General features: G+C 37.5%; 1 protein-coding gene across 1 annotated transcript in view; it reads right to left on the reverse strand.

The window, feature by feature from the left end:
* rab32a (RAB32a, member RAS oncogene family) overlaps positions 1-22236 on the reverse strand; it is a 31851-nt gene extending 9615 nt beyond the window's left edge. Inside the window, exon 1 of the mRNA XM_041804661.1 lies at positions 21834-22236. Within this exon, the coding sequence (XP_041660595.1) occupies positions 21834-22047 (214 nt within the window). The 5' untranslated portion in view covers positions 22048-22236. The remainder of the gene's footprint in view (positions 1-21833) is intronic.
* Positions 22237-22315: the final 79 nt, after the last annotated feature.

Below are 22315 nucleotides of genomic sequence, written 5' to 3' on the forward strand. Positions count from 1 at the left end.
AAGGAACAGTGCTCTAACATACCTTCCAGTCTCCCCAACTCACTACATATTAGCATAAATGTTCAGTGAGGCGTGCAGCACAGGGTTTCAATGGGGGAAGTGAATCTATGACACAGCTTGTAAAAGGTAGCTCTGGTTACAACTGGCTGACTGTCAAGTAAACTGATGAGATCTAAACCCCGCTCTGTGTGGGTTAGTGTTGTCATCTTGGAGGATAGAGTCTGGTCCCAAACTGTGGAGATACGGGATTGCCACTGGTCGCAGAATCCCAACTTGATACATCTCTGCATTGAGATGCATCCAATGACGACAAGCTCTGTTGTTCCAGTGAGGGAGATGCCGCCCCACACCATCACACTGCCTCAACCAAAAGATGTTACTCTATCAGTACAGCAATCAGGAAACCATTCTCAGAGTCTTCTCCATACTTTGCCGCTATGATCTGCAATAGGGAGAATCTGGACTCACAGCTGCACATAACATTGCTCCACAGGTGCTGCCGTCAACAGCGTAAATATTTCTTAGTGCTGACAAGGTGAGGAATGTGTCTTCTTGGGGAGTCATCTTCTTGGGACACCCACGTCACGGCTTGTCTCTGACATCCCCCATTACATGGTTTTGCGGAACACCAGCTTGAAGTTGCCCTATCACATGGTTCCTATCCAGATAAAACATGACATGCCAAGTCTTGGAGCAGACATCTACTGACCACTGTAGCAGAGCCCATGACAATCAGGTGCCAATCAGTCACCTGATTGGCAGCATCTGGGGGTACCAGAAGCTCCAATCAAAAGTCAGCGGCAACAAAAACTAAGTTGTTTTGCATTGGTAGAGAAGATCGGGAGCATTTTTCATGGGCGCAACTCAAATATTCAGCTCTGCTGCTCATCACACGAATGTCTGTTCTTTAAAAATATGGCACCATCTACAAGGGAAACAGGCTTTCCTACAGATTTATTGACGAGAAGAACAAAGAAATAATCTAGCAAAAACAAATGCCCTTACTTTTTGTGCTAAGTTTACTGTGTGTGTTAATCCATCTCTAATCCTTTCAAACTTCCTCAGCTTTTTGTTGTGTCTGCTATCCGAACAGTCTAATGATAATCCAAAACATTCTCACTAGAATGAACATTTTATAAAAAATAGGGATAACCACTGCAATCAGCCATGACTATTACAGCCTGCAGATTTGTTGCATCAGTGAATATTTTCAGCAGCAGGATGATGACCATTTAATCAACTCAAATTCTCTAATCTATTGTTGGTCTTAGTTGTTCAATTAACTTTTTGGTTACACAGCATATCACACAATAGACATGTAAGCTGGTAAGCTCAAAATGCAACAAAACAGGTATTTTGTTAAACGACAAATAGGTCATGTGACTGATATCTGATTCATATTCCTTTTGAACAGTTAGAGTGGATTTACTGCCTGAAACAAGAGCAGAGCAACTGAGAACAGCATAACACACAACACCATATAATAAAGATCTCCCAATAAAAAAGTCTGGGTTGTGAATAAAGAATTAATACGTTTTCACATAGAAAGTTTGGGAAATATTATGCCTTTGTTTTCATGTTTAGGGCATAAGCTTTAACCAACATTTACAGCATGTTTAATGACAGAACATTTTGTAAAGACAAAAATCAGTTTAAAGTTGAAATACAGATTTGATCATTCTTTATAAAACAAAATCTGCTATCTCATTTTCACATAGACACACATTTGTAAACCTTGCATAAAGTCTACATTTTGCAATTATTATGTCGAGTAGCCTGAGGCTGTCTTCTGGTCTGCTCTTGGTCTTGTTTGGCCTAGACACCCTCTGGCCTTGTACATTACATGGTCTGATTAAGATGGTCCACACTCTCTATGAGAGCAGATTACAATCATGTATTAACTTTTGCTTGTGTGACTAAAACTTTGACATTTGATCACTTATTGTGCCTTTAAAGCATCTGTCACGCTTTCACTGCCTTAAAGCTAGTCCACAGTGGATTTAACATATATTTGTTTCACACACATGTAATTTAAAAAACCTTGGGGGTTAAGTGTAAATTTGCTGAAGTAGACAGTTAACAGCCTCCATCAGAATTGAGTCACACTTGAAAATGAACCAAGACGAGTATTTGAGGAAGTGTGCACTGTTTCTCACTTTACTGTAGCTAACCCTACCATGCCGGGAAGTGGAGTGATGGGCGCAGTGCGGGTGTGAGCCAGAGTGAATACACTGTGGGGCCCACAGGCCTGACGGTAATTGCTCATAATTGAGAGTCTAATTTTAGCAGATGTAACCCCAGGTGAATTCACCAGAGACACGACACAGTGGGATAAAGAGCCCATAGACAGAAATAAGACTTTCATTTTCAGGCCTCATGGAGCTTATACATCCAGCAGAGTGGAACTGAATGAGAGAATATAGAAAGAAAATTACTGACTTAATAGTTTTAAAGTCAGCTCTAATTCCATTTCAGGTTGGCCTGAGCTATGCATTATGTTGCAGGAGAGTGAAGTGATTTCACACTGAAGTGTATGGGTCTGTAACAGTCACATTTAGCTCCATTAGCTGCTAGCTTCCAATATACCACAATTAAAAAACTACTAAAAAACCCACTTACACAGACTACCACTATAGAGAAATTAAGACAGCAGGGGCTGAGAAATGCCCACATCTGCAATTTGTGGGAATCTCAAATTTGTTAAAGGGCCGCACAGCTTGTTGTTGGCTAGACTTAGTACATCTGATACATAAAAACCATATCATCACCTTTTAGATTTTGAAAAGACAACAAAATGAGCAGATATAATCCTGCTGCAAATGAAGCCATGTTTAAAGTCAAAATAATATATTGAAGAATTGGAGGAAAACATCTGGTAGAGTGATTCAAATTAGTCAAAAAGATGAAAAAACAAGCTAATTTATTAGCTAGGAATTTACTATCTGGAAAGGTGTTAAATGCTAATGGCTTTTATTTAATCACAGCAATTACTAAAACTTACTGTTCCTTGCTGAAATATGGCCTTGAAGTTGTGTTTTAAGTTGCCAGAAAAAAATATGATAGCATTAAGCGAATGGAAAGGGGGAATGTTCCAATGTAACATTAGCTGGGAATTTACTGACTAGAAATTGGCTAAATGCTTATGGTTTTTATATTACCACAGCAAGATTCCAAAACATTTTATTTCATGTTAAAATATGTAGGCTTACAAAGCCTAACGTGAAATACTTATGACATCCTTGCTATCCAGAAACTTACATTCCTAGCTAGCTTAATATTTGCTAGCAAGTGGTGCAATACTAGTGGGTTTTATTCATAACAAATGTGTTGTGGAAAAAATTTTTTACACATGGTCTTAGGTTGTCTCTAAAGTTGGTCACTAACTTTGGAGATGATGAAAACCTAAGCTAATGTTGGGTTAGCTACAAGTATACTATCTGAAAATTGGTTAAATGCTAATGGCTTTTATCTAACCATAGAACATTTATAAAACATTTTGCTCCATGTTGTAATATGGCTTTTAAGTTGCCTTTAAGTTGTCCGGAAACAATAGTTTGTAGCATCAAGCAGTACAAAAGGACATATGATAGCAATAAGCAACACAAAAGTAAAGGTAAAAACTCCAAATGTAATTTAAGCTAGGAATTTACTATCTAGGAAGTGGTTAAATGCTAATGGATTTTTTCTCACCACAGCAAATTTGGAAACATTTTGTTCCACGTTAAAATATGACATTTAAGATGTTTTAAGTTTCCTGGCACCCTTGGTATAAACATGGACATAGACAGAAACTGCTGAAATTTTCCGTTTGATTGCTGAGAGTAAGCATGATCAGTCATTCAGTCTAGAGGCTAAGGACAAACTGTCCATAAACTCTGAAGCATCAGTGACAGAACGTCATTATCTGCATTCATCACTGCACTTGATTTCCTAAGAGGTCCGTTCCTCATTGCTGGATCGAAGTTGAATCACAGTCAGTCCCACAGTGTTAACCTCACAACTCCTGGGAGAGACCCCTGTATTTAAAAAAAACAGTATGGCTGGATTTTATTGATCAATGTCACTGATTGTTGTTGCACATGTGCAAATATATGCAAGTATGCACACATACACACCTGACTGCTGTAGGTGATGCTGCTGATGTACAAGGCAGATGCCAGGCAGAAAATCCAATGATGCCTTCAAGCTTCATAATAAAGTCTTACCATAATTCTTCTACATTTACTAAACCAATTGCTGCTGCAGCAGATAGAACACAAAGCACAATACTAATACGAAACTATTGTTTTACAATGATATAATATCCAATATTTGAATGATTGATAGCATCTAAAAGTGTGACATAAAATTCTACCAACTGTCAGTCATATTTTGAACCAAAAGCTGCTACAAGTGAAACTGCCAATGCATTTGTAGAATGTAAAAAGTGTGAAGATGTTTTCTTGCCACCTTTGCTAATTAAGTAAAAGATTTCACAGAAGTGGATGACTTGGACTTCAGTTTTGGTAACTATTTTATTAAAATAGGAATAAAATGTGTTTGATTGAGTGAATGATACAATTGTTTGTCCTTGGAGGAAGAGCCTTTATTATAATTTACAACATCAGAATGGTAAAATATGACTCTAAATAAAACCACAGAGTCTATGGTTATTGACATCAGGATTTGCTCCAGCTCCACATGAGAAGAGAGGAGGGAACAAAGGTATACCTAAACTGATTCAGGCTTTTCATATGCAAGCTATGTAACATGGATTAGTTCATTGGGGTTTTGATCATTGGTTTAGCATACAACCAATTGGATGGATGCACTCTTACACCAGTAAAATATATATATATATATATATATATATATATATATATATATATATATATATATGAAAAGTGCTTAACAAATTTATTAGACCACCTGTCATATTTGTCTGAAAGACCATCAAGCATCATGAAGTGCTTTAATGCGGACTCTTTCATTTTCTGTGAGCTCTCCACGTTTTACCATTTTGAACAGGAATGAAGGAAATGAATCAAGCATAACAGAAATGAATCAAGCATAACAGAAATGAATCAAGCATAACATTCAACCACTAAAACTAATTTTTCTCTTCAGGAATGCAAGTAAATAACTATCATTTGACATATTAATCAAGAAATATGAATGTGCTTTACTATTTTTTCAGTTTTTTGTAAATCAATAAATTTGAAAATTCATGGATAACAATAATAATTATATTTTAGCATTAAAAATATCATTTGGGTTAAAGAGCTTCTACATATTGGTGTATTAACCATTGCAGAAACATAAAAAATTATTTTGGTAATTACCAATGCTGTTAATTTAGGGCAGCTGTGGCATAAACCTTACTTTGGTTAGGGTAGTCTAATAAATTTGTTAAGCACTATATATATATATATATATATATATAATGTCCAAACATTTCAAAAAAACCATAAGCAACAATTTTAAGCGTTATTTAAGTGAAGCTAGAGCCAAAACCTAAAAAAAAAGATTTTCTGTCGTGTATTACATTGTACACTCGACAATTCTGACATTTAAGGAGCTGGAACCATCTAAATACAGATTAAAGAGGCCTAAGACCACAATTTGATTATTATAATAATTAATAGTCTGGTTGAGTCTAGCCCAGCTAGGACAAAATGTTGGTGAAGGGAGGTTCCCACTTCACAACCATGTTGGTGTCCTGGCTCTTGCTGTCCATCGCTCTACATGGAGGTCCAGCCAATTGCTGCTAGTCTCACAATTACTAACACGGGGATCACCTGAGTGCAGTGAATGAGTCTCAAGTGATTGTAGTATAATGACACCTGTATTGAGAAGGTCCAGTCACTGGTTAATCAGTATTCCAGGCTACCATTACACTATGAAGACAAAGGAACACTCCAAGCAACTCAGAGAAAATGTCATTGAAAAACATAATTCAGGGGATGGAAGGAATACGGCTCATGTGTAAATCTCCCTACTTTAGGCTGTCCTCACAAACTGAGTGACTGTGCAAGAAGGAGACTAGTGAGAGAGAGGCCACCTAGACACTTGTGACTACTCTGAAGGAGTTACAAGCTTCAGCGGCTGAAATGGAAGAGACTTTGCATGTAACAGCTATTGCCCGGGTTCTTCACCAGTCAAATATTTATGGGGGAGTGGTGAGAGAAAGCCACATTAAACCTCAAATAGAGTTCACCAAAAGCATGTGGGTTAGGTTGGGAGACTCCATGGTTAAATAGAAGAAAGTTCTTTGGTCTGCTGAGACTGAAATGGTGCTTTTTGGCCATCAGACAAGACACTGTATTTGGGGAACACCAAATACTGCACGTCACCACAAACACACCAGGCTTGTAAAGGAAGAGGGTAAGATGAATCTGGTAAAATATAGGAAGGGCCATTCACACCTGATCCCCATGCAACCTGACAGAGCTTGAGCAATTTTGCAGTGAAGAATGGAGTAAAATTGCAGTGTCCAGATGTGCAAGCCTGATTGAGACCTATCTACACAGACTCACTGTTGTGATTGCAGCCAAAGGTGCATCTACTAAATATTGACTTGAAGGGGGAGAATATTAATTGACATTACTTTGTGGAAATCTGTTTTCACTCTGACAGAAGTTTTTAGTATTTTTTTCAGTCAAAAAAGCCATTTATGAGGGTCCAGATGGTCGAGTGGTTTAAGGCGCTACCCATATACGCGGGCGGCCCAGGTTTGAATCCGGCCTGTGACCCTTTACCGCCTGTCTCTCCCCACTCTCTTCCCTGTTTCCGAATCTATCCACTGTCCTTCCTCTGTCAAATAAAGGCATGAAAAAGCCCAAAAATAAATCTTAAAAAAAAAAAGCCATTCATTTTACACCAATAAAAGGGGGTGAATACTTCTTATATAAAGATAGATTGTTTATATGTAGCATAAAACCCAATAATGTCTAATTTTGTGCCTTTTTTTCTTTATAATACTGCAAAAGAGTTGGTTTAAAAAAAAAAAAAACCTTAAATAATCATCCTAATTACATTAATAAGTGTCATATGCTGCTAACCCAATAAGAAAAAAAACACAGGAACGAACTGAGCTCTATGAACAATGGAGTATTAAGGCACTGAATGCCACTGAGGAGCATGAGACTGCAGGAGAGAACAAAGGCGTGTGCTGCAAACGTTTAACATGCCTCCCAACTAAAGAGAAGTACATCTGAGTCCATACCAAACACAGACCGTGAACTATTATGGAATTCTGAAGCAATTTAACCAGGATATTGTTTATATCACCACACTGATGAATACTGTTGCATGCCCCTTAAGACACTGTGGCTATAAACACATCAGATCTTTGGGGAATCAGCAGAGACAGAATAACTTAATGAAAGGGAAACTGTTTGGTTCCAGCTGTCGTGTCGTCTCTGTTTGTTGTGTGGGAGAAAAAGAAAGAAAAAGTCTCATCATTATCCATAGCCCTGGCAACCCCAGTTTCCTCTATGGTCGTACATGCTGCTATCATGTGGGTGTGTAACCATAGAAACTATCCAAGCCAGACACGGCAGTAGCAACAGCAGCAGTCTCCGTCTGTTGTTAGGAGGCAACTGGCTGTGAAAGTTCCCTGCACGCACTCCTAACAACTTAAAGAACAGAAACAGAGCAGGGTGCAGCCGCTGAGGTAGCCGCTAACACGAGATTTAAAGGAGAAACTGCGGACAACACATGACCGGCACGTTCAAATTCCTCTGAGCAGCATGTGAGGAGTGACTTACTACGGCTTACTACTGAGCATGGAAAAATCCCCTAACCTTTATGTGCTTTACACTTATTTCTCCTCACCTTCAACTTAAGGTTTGGTGGGGATGATCAGTGCAAAGCTGTGGCACAAGGTTTTAGAGATTAAGTTTACAAAAACCATATTTGTTGAGGAATTTTAAGTAGAATATTAACATGTGATCCATACTACTGCCATGAAGAATCTGTGAAACTATCCGGAACATGCAAGAAAGGTTTCTAGGTCAAAATCATTGTAGCTGTAAAAACTGAAAAAGTATATCTTATGTCAAAGTGACAAACGTAAGCAACCAAATTTCTGCAGTAAAATACTTAATATATCAAAGAGATGCTGTAAATGCTGTACAATAAATGATGCACTCAAGCAGTACAAATCCACAGATAAAGTGTCAAACAATCAGTTAACAGCTGAGATGTTGCAGAAAAGTGGCATAACAACATTTAAAAAAGCATTTGCTGAGGTTATCAGAGGGGTTCAGACTTATTCTTCGACTACAAGCCTCTTTGATGCATATTTATGGTTTGAAAATTAAGATATGAACCTAAAGAAATTAGTGAAAAACATACTGAAATAGATGCTTGTATACAAGGTTCTCAGTTTCATATGCAACAAAATCCTGGCAATGATAATAAACTGCAGCCTTTGATTTGCCTGATCATAACTCAGTTTAACACAGGTGGGAGACATTAAAAAGAGATTTTTAACATCAATTACAACTAGAAGTTTTGTTGATAGTACTGAAAAGTAAGAAATAAATTAGATTTTTGAGAAAAAATGACACTACACAAAAAAGTGTTTCCTTAAAAGTAAGTGTATACTGCTCTCTGTTGTGTTATACTGTAATAATAATAACTTGTAAGAAGTGCCAAAAATGATCAAGAAAAGTGATGAACAGGAGTTGTATAGTGGCAAAAAAGGTTGAGATAGACTAAAAGGGTCAAAAAGTAAAAAAAAAAAAAAAGTGGCAAAATTATTGCAAAATTGGCAAGATAAAGTAGTGAAAAGGGGTTAAGAGGCACAAATGGGAAAATAGTTGCAAAAATGGTTACTACAATGCACAAAAAAATGGACAAAAGGTAGGTGATCAAAAATGGGATAAAAAAAACGGGTTACAAGTGACAAAATATTGCAAAAATGAACAGATAAAGTAATGAAAAGTGGTTAAAAGTGGCAAACTAAGAGTAAGAGGTGTTAAAATGCAGCACAAATTTCTCATTTTAACATCAGAACCCTTTAACAGCTTGACACACTTTTTAGCTCCAAAAGTGTCATTGTTAGCCAGGACACCAGCACCAATGCTACTAGTCCAACACACATGCATTGATACCATCAATGAATCACATCTGGGGAGGGCTCATTCTCTTGGTTTGTCAGGGGCACAGCCAAATCTGTGGGCAGGCCTGGACTGTCTCTACCAGCATGACAAACAGCAGAGAGCAACACAGCAGAAGTGATGCCATACGCTCACTGTGTCAGTGGCACACAGGCTTAAGTGCTGACTAGCTTCTACTCATGTGACATCTAGCCACTTAGCTTATGCTGTATGCACGACATCTGGTGACACTGTGAAGAGTGAAAATAAAAGCCAAAGGGGGAAGACACACTTTGCAGTGAAGCAAAACAAAACTTTTAGTGGCTAGGTAACATCTTCTTTCAATACCACATTCTTTCAATATCAGATATGCCAATATTTCCAAATTCATTTTAAACCACTATTGGCACAATTAGCAGGCCTGCCCACAGATTTGGCTGTGCCCCTGACAAATCCAGATTGGGCCCTACCCAGTTGTGATTTACTGATGATATCGATGCATATGTTGGATCAGTAGCATTGGTGCTAGTGTCCAGGCTAATGATGACTTCTAACCCCCCTTTTTCTTAAACCCTTTTTCAAATTTTCCTCTAAAGTTTTGCTACTTAAAACACACATTTTGCCTCTTAACCCATTTTGCCAATTTTTAATCACATTGTGCCCATTTTTGCCACCTTGAAACCCATTTTGCCAATTTTTAATCACATTGTGCCCATTTTTGCCACCTTGAAAGCCATTTTGCCTTTTTTTAATACCTTTTCACAATTTCTTTTGCTGTTTGTTTCCACTTTTAACCCATTTTTTCAACTTTCAACCAACTGTTGCCTCTGTTAACCAATTTGTGCTTGTATTCACCCCTTTTCACCACATTTTCTGCACATTTTTGCCAATTCTAACCACATTCAACTATTTGTTTTGCCAATGTTTGCCACTTTAAACCATTTTTTGCCACTTGTTATCCTGTTAACCACTTTTTCCTGCCTGTTTTTGACCCATTTTTGCAACTTTCCTCCCATTTTTTGGCCTCTGTTAACCCATTTTTGCATCATTAAACCCTTTTTTATCTCTATTTTAGGGAAAGAGGTTTTGATTTTTAAGAAGGTTATATACTACAGCATAAATGTAACATAATTTTTTGTCGCTTTAATAAGAGTGGTTCTAATCCATTTAAATAAAATAAAATATGGTTATCTTTACAACAGACTATGATTGTGCTGACCTCGATGGGCCCCCTTTTTGAGTGGGCCCTGGAAAGCTTACCCCTTTATCTCCCCTCATGGTCAGCCTTGACTATAGGTACTGATAAATAAAATGCTGGCGTCAGCCATATCATTGGCCTGATGCCAGTGAAATGTAGGTTAGACCTAAAATTTCAGTTTTTAAACACTGTGAAAAGTATAAGGATGACAATGAACAAAGAAGACTCAAACTGACCAGGTCTGTTGGTCCTGCTTTAACTCTACAAACTTATACATACACAGCTGACACAGGTGGATGTTTATGGTTAATATATCAGTAGGAATATATCAGCAGAATTTTTCATATGTGCCAATTCTGATAATTAAATTTCTAATCTAATATCCACAGAAATAGATGTGAATAACATATTTATTTCTCTGTATTATTGTTTCGTTTGCAGCTCTTTCTCTCTCTCTACTTGATCTCAACGTCAATCATCTACTGCCAGGCACTGTCTGCCCTTTCTCTCCTTCTGCTTGTAGTAGCTTTATGTGAGAATGTGACTGTTCATGTTATTTTTCACATTAACTTTTGGTACGATTAAACACATAAGAAATAATGGATACTGTAATCTTTACAGCATGTGGTATCAACAAAATATAAACAGTTCACCACAACCTTACTCACCACAATCATCAAATAAGGGAATACCTTTCACAAGAAAAATGTTCAATCTTTCAAGTTCAAAAGTTCAGGAACTGTAACTAAAGAGCAGTGACCCCACTGAATCTCTTTATATAGGTTTTTACAGTATCCATTCTCTACCTGGTTTATATGCTTTCTTCTCACACATTTTATGTAAGCATAAACCTTTGCCCTGTCAAATGCACCATTTCTCTGTCACACTGCTTCCTTGAAAACATCTTGTCCTCACCTTTGGTGTACAAATTTCTAATTGCAAAATAGAGCTAAACTACAGTGATTTTATTTTGTTTAGTGCCAGCCAACTACAGTGAAGACAGTCTAGTGATGTATTAAACAACTGAACAGATTACTATCAACTAATTATGTGCTGTGTTTCTTCAAGATGTGGTGGAGTTGGCGATTGGAAATCACACCTCAGTCGATGTGTTTACAAGAAAGACACTCCAGTGGACTTCTTTCTTTCTTGCTCTCTCTTGCTTGTGCAATGGCCATTATATATTGATCAAAAAAGGTCTGAAAGTATAGGAGTGGCCTTCAATACACCTGGGTAGGCCAGATTTATGGCTATGTGTGGGAAACACTCTAGAAAATGTGACCTAAAAGGAAAGGATAAATCTAAAAGCAAAATGTTTAACACTACCTTTTTTCTCATTTTCTTATGTGAAAATAAACTGTATACTATTTGGTAGTGGGCAGTCAAATACAAAAAAAAAACAAAACAATGTGATATCAACTACCATGGTTAACAGTTTATTGATTACTGGAGAAAACAAGTGGATCAAATGATCATGAAAATAAGCATCACTTTTAGCCAGTTTCTTGATCTTTTCTTGACTTATGACTTGTTAAACTATTCGTGTCTTATGATGCCTTGCTCCAGTTTAAAATTAAAGTATGGACAAAAGATATGAAAGATAAACCTTCATTCAAATAGTTCTTAAGCTTAAAACATTTAAGTATCATGATGTTATCTGAAGTTAGAAAATACACCTACATTCTAACTCTGACAATTATTTATTTTTCTTGACAGATTTCACCTAGAACTTCTTGGATCTCCTAACTACCAGGTTTGTAGACCAAATAGTTGTAATCCTGCAGAAAAAAAAGGCTTTTTCCTTTGAAAAGAAGGGTTAATCTGTTAAAGTCAAGGGTCATGGGCTTGGCTTTTTTTCTGTCGGGATTTCAGGTTAGCACTGCGATGAAAATCATTTTAATGTGCAATCTTCAGGAGTTCGCTAGATTTATACGGCAGCCGTTTTCCTCTGACCTCATGCTCCGAGTGAGAATCTCAAACATTTTACAATATCATAATTTAATTATAAAGTCACTGGTTATCCTCTTAGAACAGCTACTGTTAGAATTCAACCAGTAGCTTTAAAAATCACTGTATAGGACAAGTACATGAAGCACTGCACAGCTATAGGTTGTTTGCAGTTGTGTGATACGGAATACCTGCTAGGGGTCAGGAAATGGGGGACAGCCATTAGCAATGAATGGGAACCATTCGGACCACAATGGGAGCCACTCTCACAGACCGTTCATCTGAGGACCATATATTTCAGACAGGAAGTGCCATGATAAGCTGGTACAAGTTATTTCCAGTGTTAGATTTTCTTTTAAAATCAACTTTATAAACAAAGTCAGGCAGTTACATTCGTGAAATAACCCCACTGCAAACATCAGCCTACAGACTAAGCAACATTTCATAAATAAGACAGACAAAAACATCAGAGGTCTAATCCTGTATTGCATTATACATAGACCAGTTTCAGAAGTAGTTACACGAACAATGCCTTACATAAGGTTTGTAAGCTTTAGCTAATGCTAACATAGCTACACTAGCTACAAAATTAACATAAGTCAATATAGCTAATTAAGCTTTAGCAATGTGAGCTTTAATATACTTAGCTAAAGCTAATCTAGCCACATAGATAATGTATCTGTGTAGCTTAAATAGCTGCTTTGTTTTAGCTCTGGTAGCTACCTAGCTCTATTATGCATAGCTAAGTTAGCTTTAGCAAACATAGCTAAGGCTAACTTAGCTATGTAGAAAGCATAGATACATAGCTTATGTAGCTGTTTTGTGCTGTGTACATTAGCTTTGTGGCAACATTTTACATAGCATATGCAGCTAATGGTGCTATGTAAGCTACGCTTGCTATATTAGAATGTTTCAAAGGAGGAAAAGCTTTTTTTCCTGTAAACAGACTTTTTACTTGGCTTTTTTAAATGTTAGGTGTTGCAGGTCAGATTTTTAAATTTTAATTTTGCACTTTTGATATCCTAAAATAAGCTAACCCTGAACCTTACCCTAAACAGAAGTTCAATTCAATATTATTTCAAATGTTTTGTGTATTTCTGTTCTGAGATATTGGAATATTTCATAACGTTCAGGACACAAAGTAACTTAAGAATTGAGAATGTTTTATTTCCACACTTTATTTGCTTGACATAAGCTAGTCATAAACAGCTCAAATGTGGCCTTCTTGCAGTGCTTCTCTATGGAGAAATGACTACTTGCTGCTCCAAGGCTGTTCTCCACTGTTGTGTGACGTCAAATAACCTAAGCGAAAGGCAAATGTACATTTCTAGCTAATGTTACTCTTTGATAGCAAGGTTAGCAAGCTACCTAGTTGGCAATTTAGAGCTAGCTTGCCTAAAAAAGATCCAAATTCCTAGCTAACAATAATATAGCAAGGAGTTTGAGACGTTACATTCTCTCATACTGTCAAATTATGATATTAGCTTGGAAGTGGTTGAATGTTTACATTAGCTGTTGTGCTGGGGTAGCTTAATGGTTAGAAAACAGTCACAAATATTCCCCACTTTCCCTACCAAACAGTGTCCATTATCTTTCAGTTGCCAAAATATTAAAGGTAAGACATTTGTAGGATTCTCCTTTTTTATCAGATCACATTTTCTACATCTAAGCTTCCTACCATCAGTAGAACTAAGACCTCAGAGGAACATAGACAACATGTGGTTTTAAATGGTTTTTAACACTAACACCATCCTTGTATTCATCCTGCCCACTAGTTTAAATAAATCCAGGAGCAATTTTAGCTAAACAGGGGGTGGGAAAGTCAGGAGCTTCAAACTGACATCTGTGGTGCCACTACATTGTACAACCTCTGATTAATGTCATTCCTAGCAGACTGTAATTATTATTAAAGGTTGGTTTAAGACACAGAACTCTGAAGTTACTCTTAGCATCGCCAAGAAGATAATTCCTCCTCCTTTTCTGCATGATTAAATAGCTTAATGGCTACTCTTAATGACTTGGAAAATATACTTCCTGCTTTCACACCCACGTTTTGTCACTTATCTTATTCCTGGAGTGTCTTCAGGCCAGACCCTGTGCAGGTGAGAATAATGAGGTTTAGCATCCGTGACATCTAACCTCTGTTTTTGGTCAAAATGTGTGTGCGTGTGTGTATGCAAATGTTCCTTTAACCTAATATGTGCCAGCATGTTCCCCTTTATATCAGTTGGTGTGTCACTGTTTTGTTTACCCTCGCAGATCCTCTGATCGTGTGCTGTCTGGCTGTGACAGGCAGACGGCCTTCCCTCTCTCTCAATCACAGATGCCCCTCTGCACTGAGCGCGTGCTGCCGGGGCCCAAGTGACAGCAGGCAATGTGGCCCACACTGCCAATCAGTCGGTGACAGACATGCAAGTTGTTCTGGACGACAACCCTACTCACACACAGACATCCAACCATCCACTGTCTTTCTACTGCTGCTGATAGTGATGGAATAAATAAAAACAGCAGCCTCCTAACCATCTGTACTGATTATTCTTAGCATATGAGGTCTGTCTGACCAAGGAAAAAAGAAGGAGCCTATATAGCCATAGGGACATTTAACACCTGCTCACTCAGCAATCCCATCACTCCATACAAGAGTCCAAGTCTGCAGTTGATCTCAGCCTTGCAGTTAGATGACTGATAGATTATGCTGCCAAGATAAGTGAACTGCTCCACAACTGCTCATCCCTTGCTTGTAAGTGCTGTATTTAATGCTTTGAGGGATTTTCTTCAAACCATGCTCTAATGTCTTCTCTGACTGAGGGACGAACTGATTACATTTTGGAGGCCAAGGGTCAAAGTCCCAAGGTCCGATGTTCACCTCCCGCTTTTAGCAGCTCTTCTTCTATACCTTTTTTTTGTTCACTGTTTAGCAACTGTATACCTTACTGAGGCCTATAACTTCCAGGTGGTAGTTTTAGTTTCTTCTCTTTTTCACAATGCCTATTTCTCATAGAAAATCAATTCAGTTTAGGGTTGTCAGTGTTTAGCCTCTTACAAACAAAGAATGGACAGGACTTCTGATATCAGCTTTGCCACTCACAATAGCAGGGTGGAATCTGATGGACCTGTTCCCAGGGTGGGAGCTTCTGCTATAGCAGGGACACTTGCTTTCCATTGTTTTTACATTTTCTATGTAAAATTCCCTGAATAAAAGCAAACATACAGAGAAACTTAAAAAAGACTTGACTGTCATTCCAAAGGGAAGTGGAGGTGCCTAGAGACAAACTTCATAACCTGGCAGTAGTCAGCACTGGTTGGCTGTGCACAGAGATTTAGGTTGTTGGCAGCATTGATTTCCTCAACTAAAATAGACTAAAAATGTTGTTGACTACCTTTTTTCCACGAGGAAGACTAGACTAGCTAGAAATAGATTTTTAGTGTGAGTTTAGCGTTCTTCAAGGGGACTTTAAAAGACTGAAATGTTAGTGCTGGGCTAATGGACATTCTAAATCCATATTTCTGAACTGTGCATAAAAAGGTATGACAGTATTGCCAGCAGAATATTTTAAAATCAAAGAAAAGTGTTCCACATTCATTTTAACCTTACAGTTAGACTTATTTAATCAGTTCATAGAAAATAAATGCCTAGACTAAAAGTAAAGACTAAAATGTAATCCCTTTTCAGTGACCAAAAAAGGACTAATATGCTTCTGAGTTTGTTTGTTTTTTAAACTAAATCTAGGCTTAAACTGTAACAGGTAAAAATGACTAAAATGTGACAAAACTAAAGAATATTTTAATCTAAAAATACTACAAATACTTCATCTAAACTAGTCGCCAAAATTACAAAAAACGTCCTTAAGAGATACCAAAACTATACCTGTACTACCCCAAACCATCCTGCTGGCTACATTAGCAAAAAAAGGGAATTTCCAAACACAATTTCTAAAATATCTGGGTTATAAAACTGAACAGAGGATAACTGATAAATCTTTCATACTGAGAAAATGTATGTTAACAGCAATGCCAAAAAAATTGACATTCCAATGCTAATGGATGGAGAACAGCCTAGCAAACAGCAAAAAATATTAATAACAGACAAGCAATGGTCCTTTACACAATCTGATGGTGTTTTCACATCTGAAAGTCCAGACCAAGGTTCACATTTTTGTTACATTGTATGTATTTGGTTTGTTTGGTTTTACATTGTAATCATTGCAAACGGATAGACTTTACATGACAGACCTATGTGATATCATCTTTAGCTGCATGGGTTGCAAATTTCAATAGTTTACATTAATTGGTTAGTTGGTCAACAAGCATTTAACATAAGCACATTAAATAATGTGCATAGTTTTTATGTTGTAAACAATGAATGAATGAACACCGACTCAAAGGGTGGTACAAATGGCTAGGCCGAGTCCGCCTTATGAGCTTCCTTATAGACAACAACTTTACCATTGTAGATGGGAAAGAAGGAAATAGTGTATAACCCTGTGAGCCATGGCAACACTGACTCGGGAGAGAAGGTGAGTGGTATGATTAGTGGAATATCCTCTGTCCTTCATCCTTGCAGAAACAGTTGGAAAGTTTCTGTATTTTTTAATGTTTTCCAGTTAGACCCAAATAACATCTTTAGGCCAAATGTCAGTAATATATCTGGCCTCCTCTTTCTCCCATGTGCTTCATTTTGTTTTGGTCTGGGATTTCATTTTTCTGGTTCTCATGCAGTAATTTTCTGTCACTGAAACAAAGGCCAAAGTCTTTCAGAATAACCCCTTCACAATGGGCATGAACCAGACAGTGGTTCAGTATTATCCAGACCGGGACCACCTCTTTTGGTTGGACCAAAGTCCGGCAGTTTGGTCCAAACCGTGGTCCAGAAGAGGTTTCGTAATGATCAATCAATGATACCAAGGTGTTTGGTATCGGCCGATACCGAGTACTGATCCAATACCAGTCTGAACTTTCTGAAATGACTGTTCAGACTAGCAAATTATTGTAGATCTAGGCCTATATTTGACTCAAAATGGCTCAATAAATATAATCATAATGTACAGCATCTCTGTGACCCTAAAGTTGTTTTCCTGCTGATTATAGAGTTTTGCTGCTAAATATTAAAATAACAATAATAGAGGGGGCTGCATCACAGGCTCTCTCTATTGCTCTCTCTCTTTTTTAAATACAAACTTTATTGCACTTCTCCAAATGCAATATAAAACTTAGAACTTGCATACGAACAGTTGTTGTAAACAGATATGTAATTAATGTATACAGTTGTATAAATCATCAAGTGCATTGAAATCTATCTCTCCTTTCTGCTATTTTTTGCAGCATCATGTGATTACGGAACAGCCTGCTATTGGCTGACAGACACTCACAGAGAGAAACAATATGGCAGTTAGTATTTAAGCTAGCGGTAATAAATGATTGTAACTCAATTAAAATGGATTAAAAGACATTCAATATTGGGTTTACTAGTGTGGATTTAATCACTAAAGACCCCAAAAGACACAGATTCCACAGCTTGCTGTAAATGCTGCCGCAAAGAATTAAAGGAATCAATAGCGTCAATGGGAAAACACAACGGCTAGCTTCAAGAGGAAAATGAACTAAGATACAGCGGTTTATGGTTCGAAAGTTATCTAGCTTTTTATAAACTGTGTCCCTTCTTGTCTTGTATGACAGCGTGGATCTGGAAGGCGTTTTAATGATCACACTTTGAGAAAAACTGTCATGCAGACAACATTCTTTGCAGCTGCAGCTGGTCCCTTGGTTGTTCTTCGTTGCCGCTGCGCCAAAAACAGAAGTCCGTTCATACAGTGGCAGCAAAGAAGAATTGATTTCTGGTTTATAGCACTAACAGTTAGAGTGGCTAAATGAAGCAAAATATAAAGTTAAACCAAACAGTATCAGATCGGTTCATAAAATCATGTACTCGCTCATACGATACCTGTATTTTAAGCAGTATTGGAGGTATTTCCGATACTGGTATCGGTATTGGAACAACTCTACAAATAATGTAGATGTGAAAGCCTGAGCTAATGTTAGCAGCAGTGCAGCTAGCAGCTTCTTCTGTTGGTTGATGAGTGTTGGATTTATAATGCATTTTGTATTTGTGCAATAGAATAGTTTACTTTTGCTTTTGTTAAACCAAGTAAAGCAGTGAAAACTGAAGAAATCCCAACATGAGTCAGCTAAACTGTTGTTAGCAGCAGCTTTGTTAGCATTTACACTACAGTTGAAGACACATTTATTTTACTACAACAGCTTTACTACAGTTTTTCATCAATTTACCCAATCATATCTAAAAAAAAAGAAGAAGAATCAAAAACAATGCACTCTCTAAAATGTTGGTGGTCAGTATGGTGCATGTTTTAAAAGCAATATTCTCAAAGTTAACCTTTTAAGCCTCTGTCATTGTATTGTAAGAAGGGCAAAATCTACAGTCATGAGTTTGATAAACATTCCAGAGTTAACGCCCTGTTAGTTCTCTTTCACTTTTTCTAAACTACAGCTCATTCGAAAACTGAGTGTTCATTAAAATACTTGCATATGTTTGAGCATGGTGATGTTAGTTTAGTTTTATTATCGACTTGAGTAATAGTCTCTCAGTAAGACCATAGACTCACAAAACAGTAGTAGATACAAGGCAGGGTATATTTGTCATTTCCATACCATTATTTACAGCTTGATATTTATAGAGCAACTGTCAATATATACTGAATACACAGAAAGGAAATTTAACCTTGATCAAAATCTTTGAATTTAAAACTGTGACAGAATCATTAACTTTTCTACTTTCCTTCTATGGTCTGTTTTACTCGTTAAGTACAACTTATGGTTCAAGTTACAGTGTAAAGTTCACATTAAACCCTATGTTGAAACTAGTTAAGTTGGAACTGAAGTTGTCATTCTTTGGTTATGTAAAGTTCATCTTTACTAGTGTCCAAACTAACCAAAATATTGTCGTTACAGATAATGTGTTTTAATTTCATTTGATCTATCAGTGACAGATATTTTGTAAAACAGCGTTTGTTCAAATGCTGCCTTAACCAGTACGTCTCTAAAAATACACAGCTAAAAATAACTGACAAAATGCACCAAAATGCATGTAAAATATGACCAGGTGGCAACCAAAACTTACACTTTAAACCTATACATACATATACTTCACTGTTGGATGGCTCACTTGAAAATATGGAAATGATCTCCACTCATTGTACATTTCTGAATCTGAGGATTACATTCTTGACACCAAGCAGCCGATAAAACCCTCACTCCTTGTCACTCTCATTTAAGTCATTCCACCTTTCAAACACTGTGTTGTTGTTGTTGTTTTTGTTGTGAGACAAATTTGCATCATGAGTGACGTTACCCACTGAGTTAGAGTACCTGTCTGTGACTTTAGGTGTTCCTTAAGAAAGAGTTACTGTAGCTCAGTCATACTGTGAAATATTTAAAAGCATTAAAAGTGTAGTCTAGCTATGCAGTGTTTACAGATATAGACACTTTTAAACTGATAAATCTAACTTTATATGTGTTTAATTAACACTGTCAATTTTGCAGAGTATTTTACTCCATAATAGATGACTTCACCCAAATAACCTTGTTGTAGATCTATTCTCTTGTTGTTATTGCCAATAAGGAAGGATCATATTTTACTGCACAACTCCTCTGTAGCTACTTAGTACTCAGCACTTAATAAATGTTAAATCAAATACTTTTTACTTCAACTTGAGTTGATTTACAGAATTGTGCCTGAACTTAAGTAAATTTGAATAAGCAACTGTTATTTTAGTTTAACTAAATCATAATTCTGGACTTAAACTTTAAATGTTTAGCCAGCTAACTGCGCATATCCCTAATTGATTTCTCTCCTATGTGTCTGTATTACAAAAAAGATGCATTTTAGTACATTTTGGTACTATTAATGATTCAAATAACAGAGTTGATTGCTAAATTGTGGCATTGAAGGTATCCGAGTACAAGTTATTTTGACAACGTTACTCTAGAGTCGGGTTTAACAATTTGGGAAAATAATTGAATTGCGATGTTTTTACCCAAATATTGCTACTGCAATTTAATATCATCTATTTTTCAACAAAAAGCAATAAATCACTCTATATCATAACAAATGTATTATTAGATAGATGCAACAAAAACTGAAATTTTTGAAGAATTCCCATTATTTTGACTCATTGCAAATTCAATATGAATTGTTGTATTGAAAAGAATAAGGGTTTTATGAGTCATTTTCAATCGGACAAACATACAAAAACAGGTAACGTGGATTTTTTTTAGGCAAATTATTCTAGGAAAAAAATGACACTTGGATTTTGCATGATGTGTTGACTAGCACATGTCTGCCTCAGAAAATTTATTAAGTATTTTGTCACATATTTTTTGAAATTGCAGATAAACATATTGCAATTTGTTCTATATTTAACTGCCCAGCCATACTTTTGATATACAGTGCTATATAATATTTCTTTGGTTGGAATTTTTTTGATCAAAATAATTTTCAGTTGATACATTTCAGATTAAATTTTCCAAAATTAAGGACACTAAAGCACAAGAAAGTAGGTCTCCTGTAGGTATAATACTTGGCATTTCCATGACAGGGGACCACGTGCACACACACAAGAGGGCCCTAAAGCCATGTGATCTCATTACACCTCACATAAAACCACCCACCATAAACTTGCCTCATGAGTGACTTTATATGTGACCAAGCAATTTCACAAGCCCTAATGTCAGATGTATTTCTAGCTATGTAGAGTCACCATCAAACATACAAATATTGATACAGAACATCACCCCACATGATCCAGCCCGTCTCCTCCTGATTCAGCTGTAGCTAACCTACATCTGTCATCTTATGATTTTCAAACATTTTATTTGCCTGTTTCTCATCTACTTCACTCCCTCTCCCACCTGTCTTTCTCAAGCACATCATTCCCAGGCTTTCTCTGTTTACAGTGAGATAGCCTATTTCTGCGCCTGAAGATGACAAACACAGAGTTTGAGCTGCTTGCCTGTCTAGCTGCAAGTGAGAAACTTCTTATTTACACTGCTGTGATGTCTCTGCTTACCCAGGCTGCTGGTATGCACCGGCTGGTTGGTGTGTCTTTCTCTGTGAGTGTGTTTGCCAAGTTTAGCGGAGAATAAGTCAGTGAAGATGACTGAAAATCCCTTCAGAAGTACAAGGGGCGCATGAGGCAGAGATATTAGAGGGTTCTGAGTGACAATGCAATATGAGCAGCATGAGATAAAGATGAGGGATAGTGAACTCAACAAAGCTAAGAGCAAATAACTGAGTTTGGTTGATGGGGGCGGTGCTCGCGTGGTAATAACAACGTGACCTACATTCCTCTGACAATAATGGGCTGCCATGATCATAAAGTGGAAAAGACTACCAGCATTAACATGATCAACCGGTATTTTCTGCTTAAAATACCTCCACGCGTTTAGTGCCACCTGGGAAGTTTGTATTTCACCTCGCATTTCTGGAAACTTCTCGCTGCAAAGTGTGAACTGTCAATGCTGTGTGAAATGGCTCTGACTGTCAGCTTTACCAATCCTTGCCAGGTGACTAAAGTGTGGTGTTTTCTTACCTGCGATATCCCACAGCTGTAACCGGACCAGCGTCTTACTGTCCCAGTTGATAACTTTAAGAGCAAAGTCGACCCCGATCGTCGCCCTGTAGTGCTGCGAGAAAAGCTGGTGCACGTAGCGTTTGATGATGCTGGTTTTCCCCACGCCTAATTCCCCGATGACCAACACTTTGAACAAGTACTCCTTGCACTCAGACACCGAGCCCCCGGCCATGCTGACTCTGACACTGGCAACTTTCTTTTTTCCTCCTCTAAACTTAGACAGCTTCTGCTTCCTCGCACATGAAGGCTTCCTGTCCTGTGAGAGGACTGCTGAGGACTGAATGGGCTGGTCTGCCAGGGGGGCTGAGGGCCAGACGCAACACAAATTACATTTGTCTCACCCCACTTTTTCTGACTCTACTTCTCCTCCTCCTTCTCCTCCTCCTTCTCGACGCCGCTCAACCACCTGATAAGTCATAGGACCCGGAAATGTGAGGGAA

Source organism: Cheilinus undulatus, linkage group 14 (genome assembly GCF_018320785.1).
Source record: "Cheilinus undulatus linkage group 14, ASM1832078v1, whole genome shotgun sequence".
NCBI lineage: Eukaryota > Metazoa > Chordata > Actinopteri > Labriformes > Labridae > Cheilinus > Cheilinus undulatus.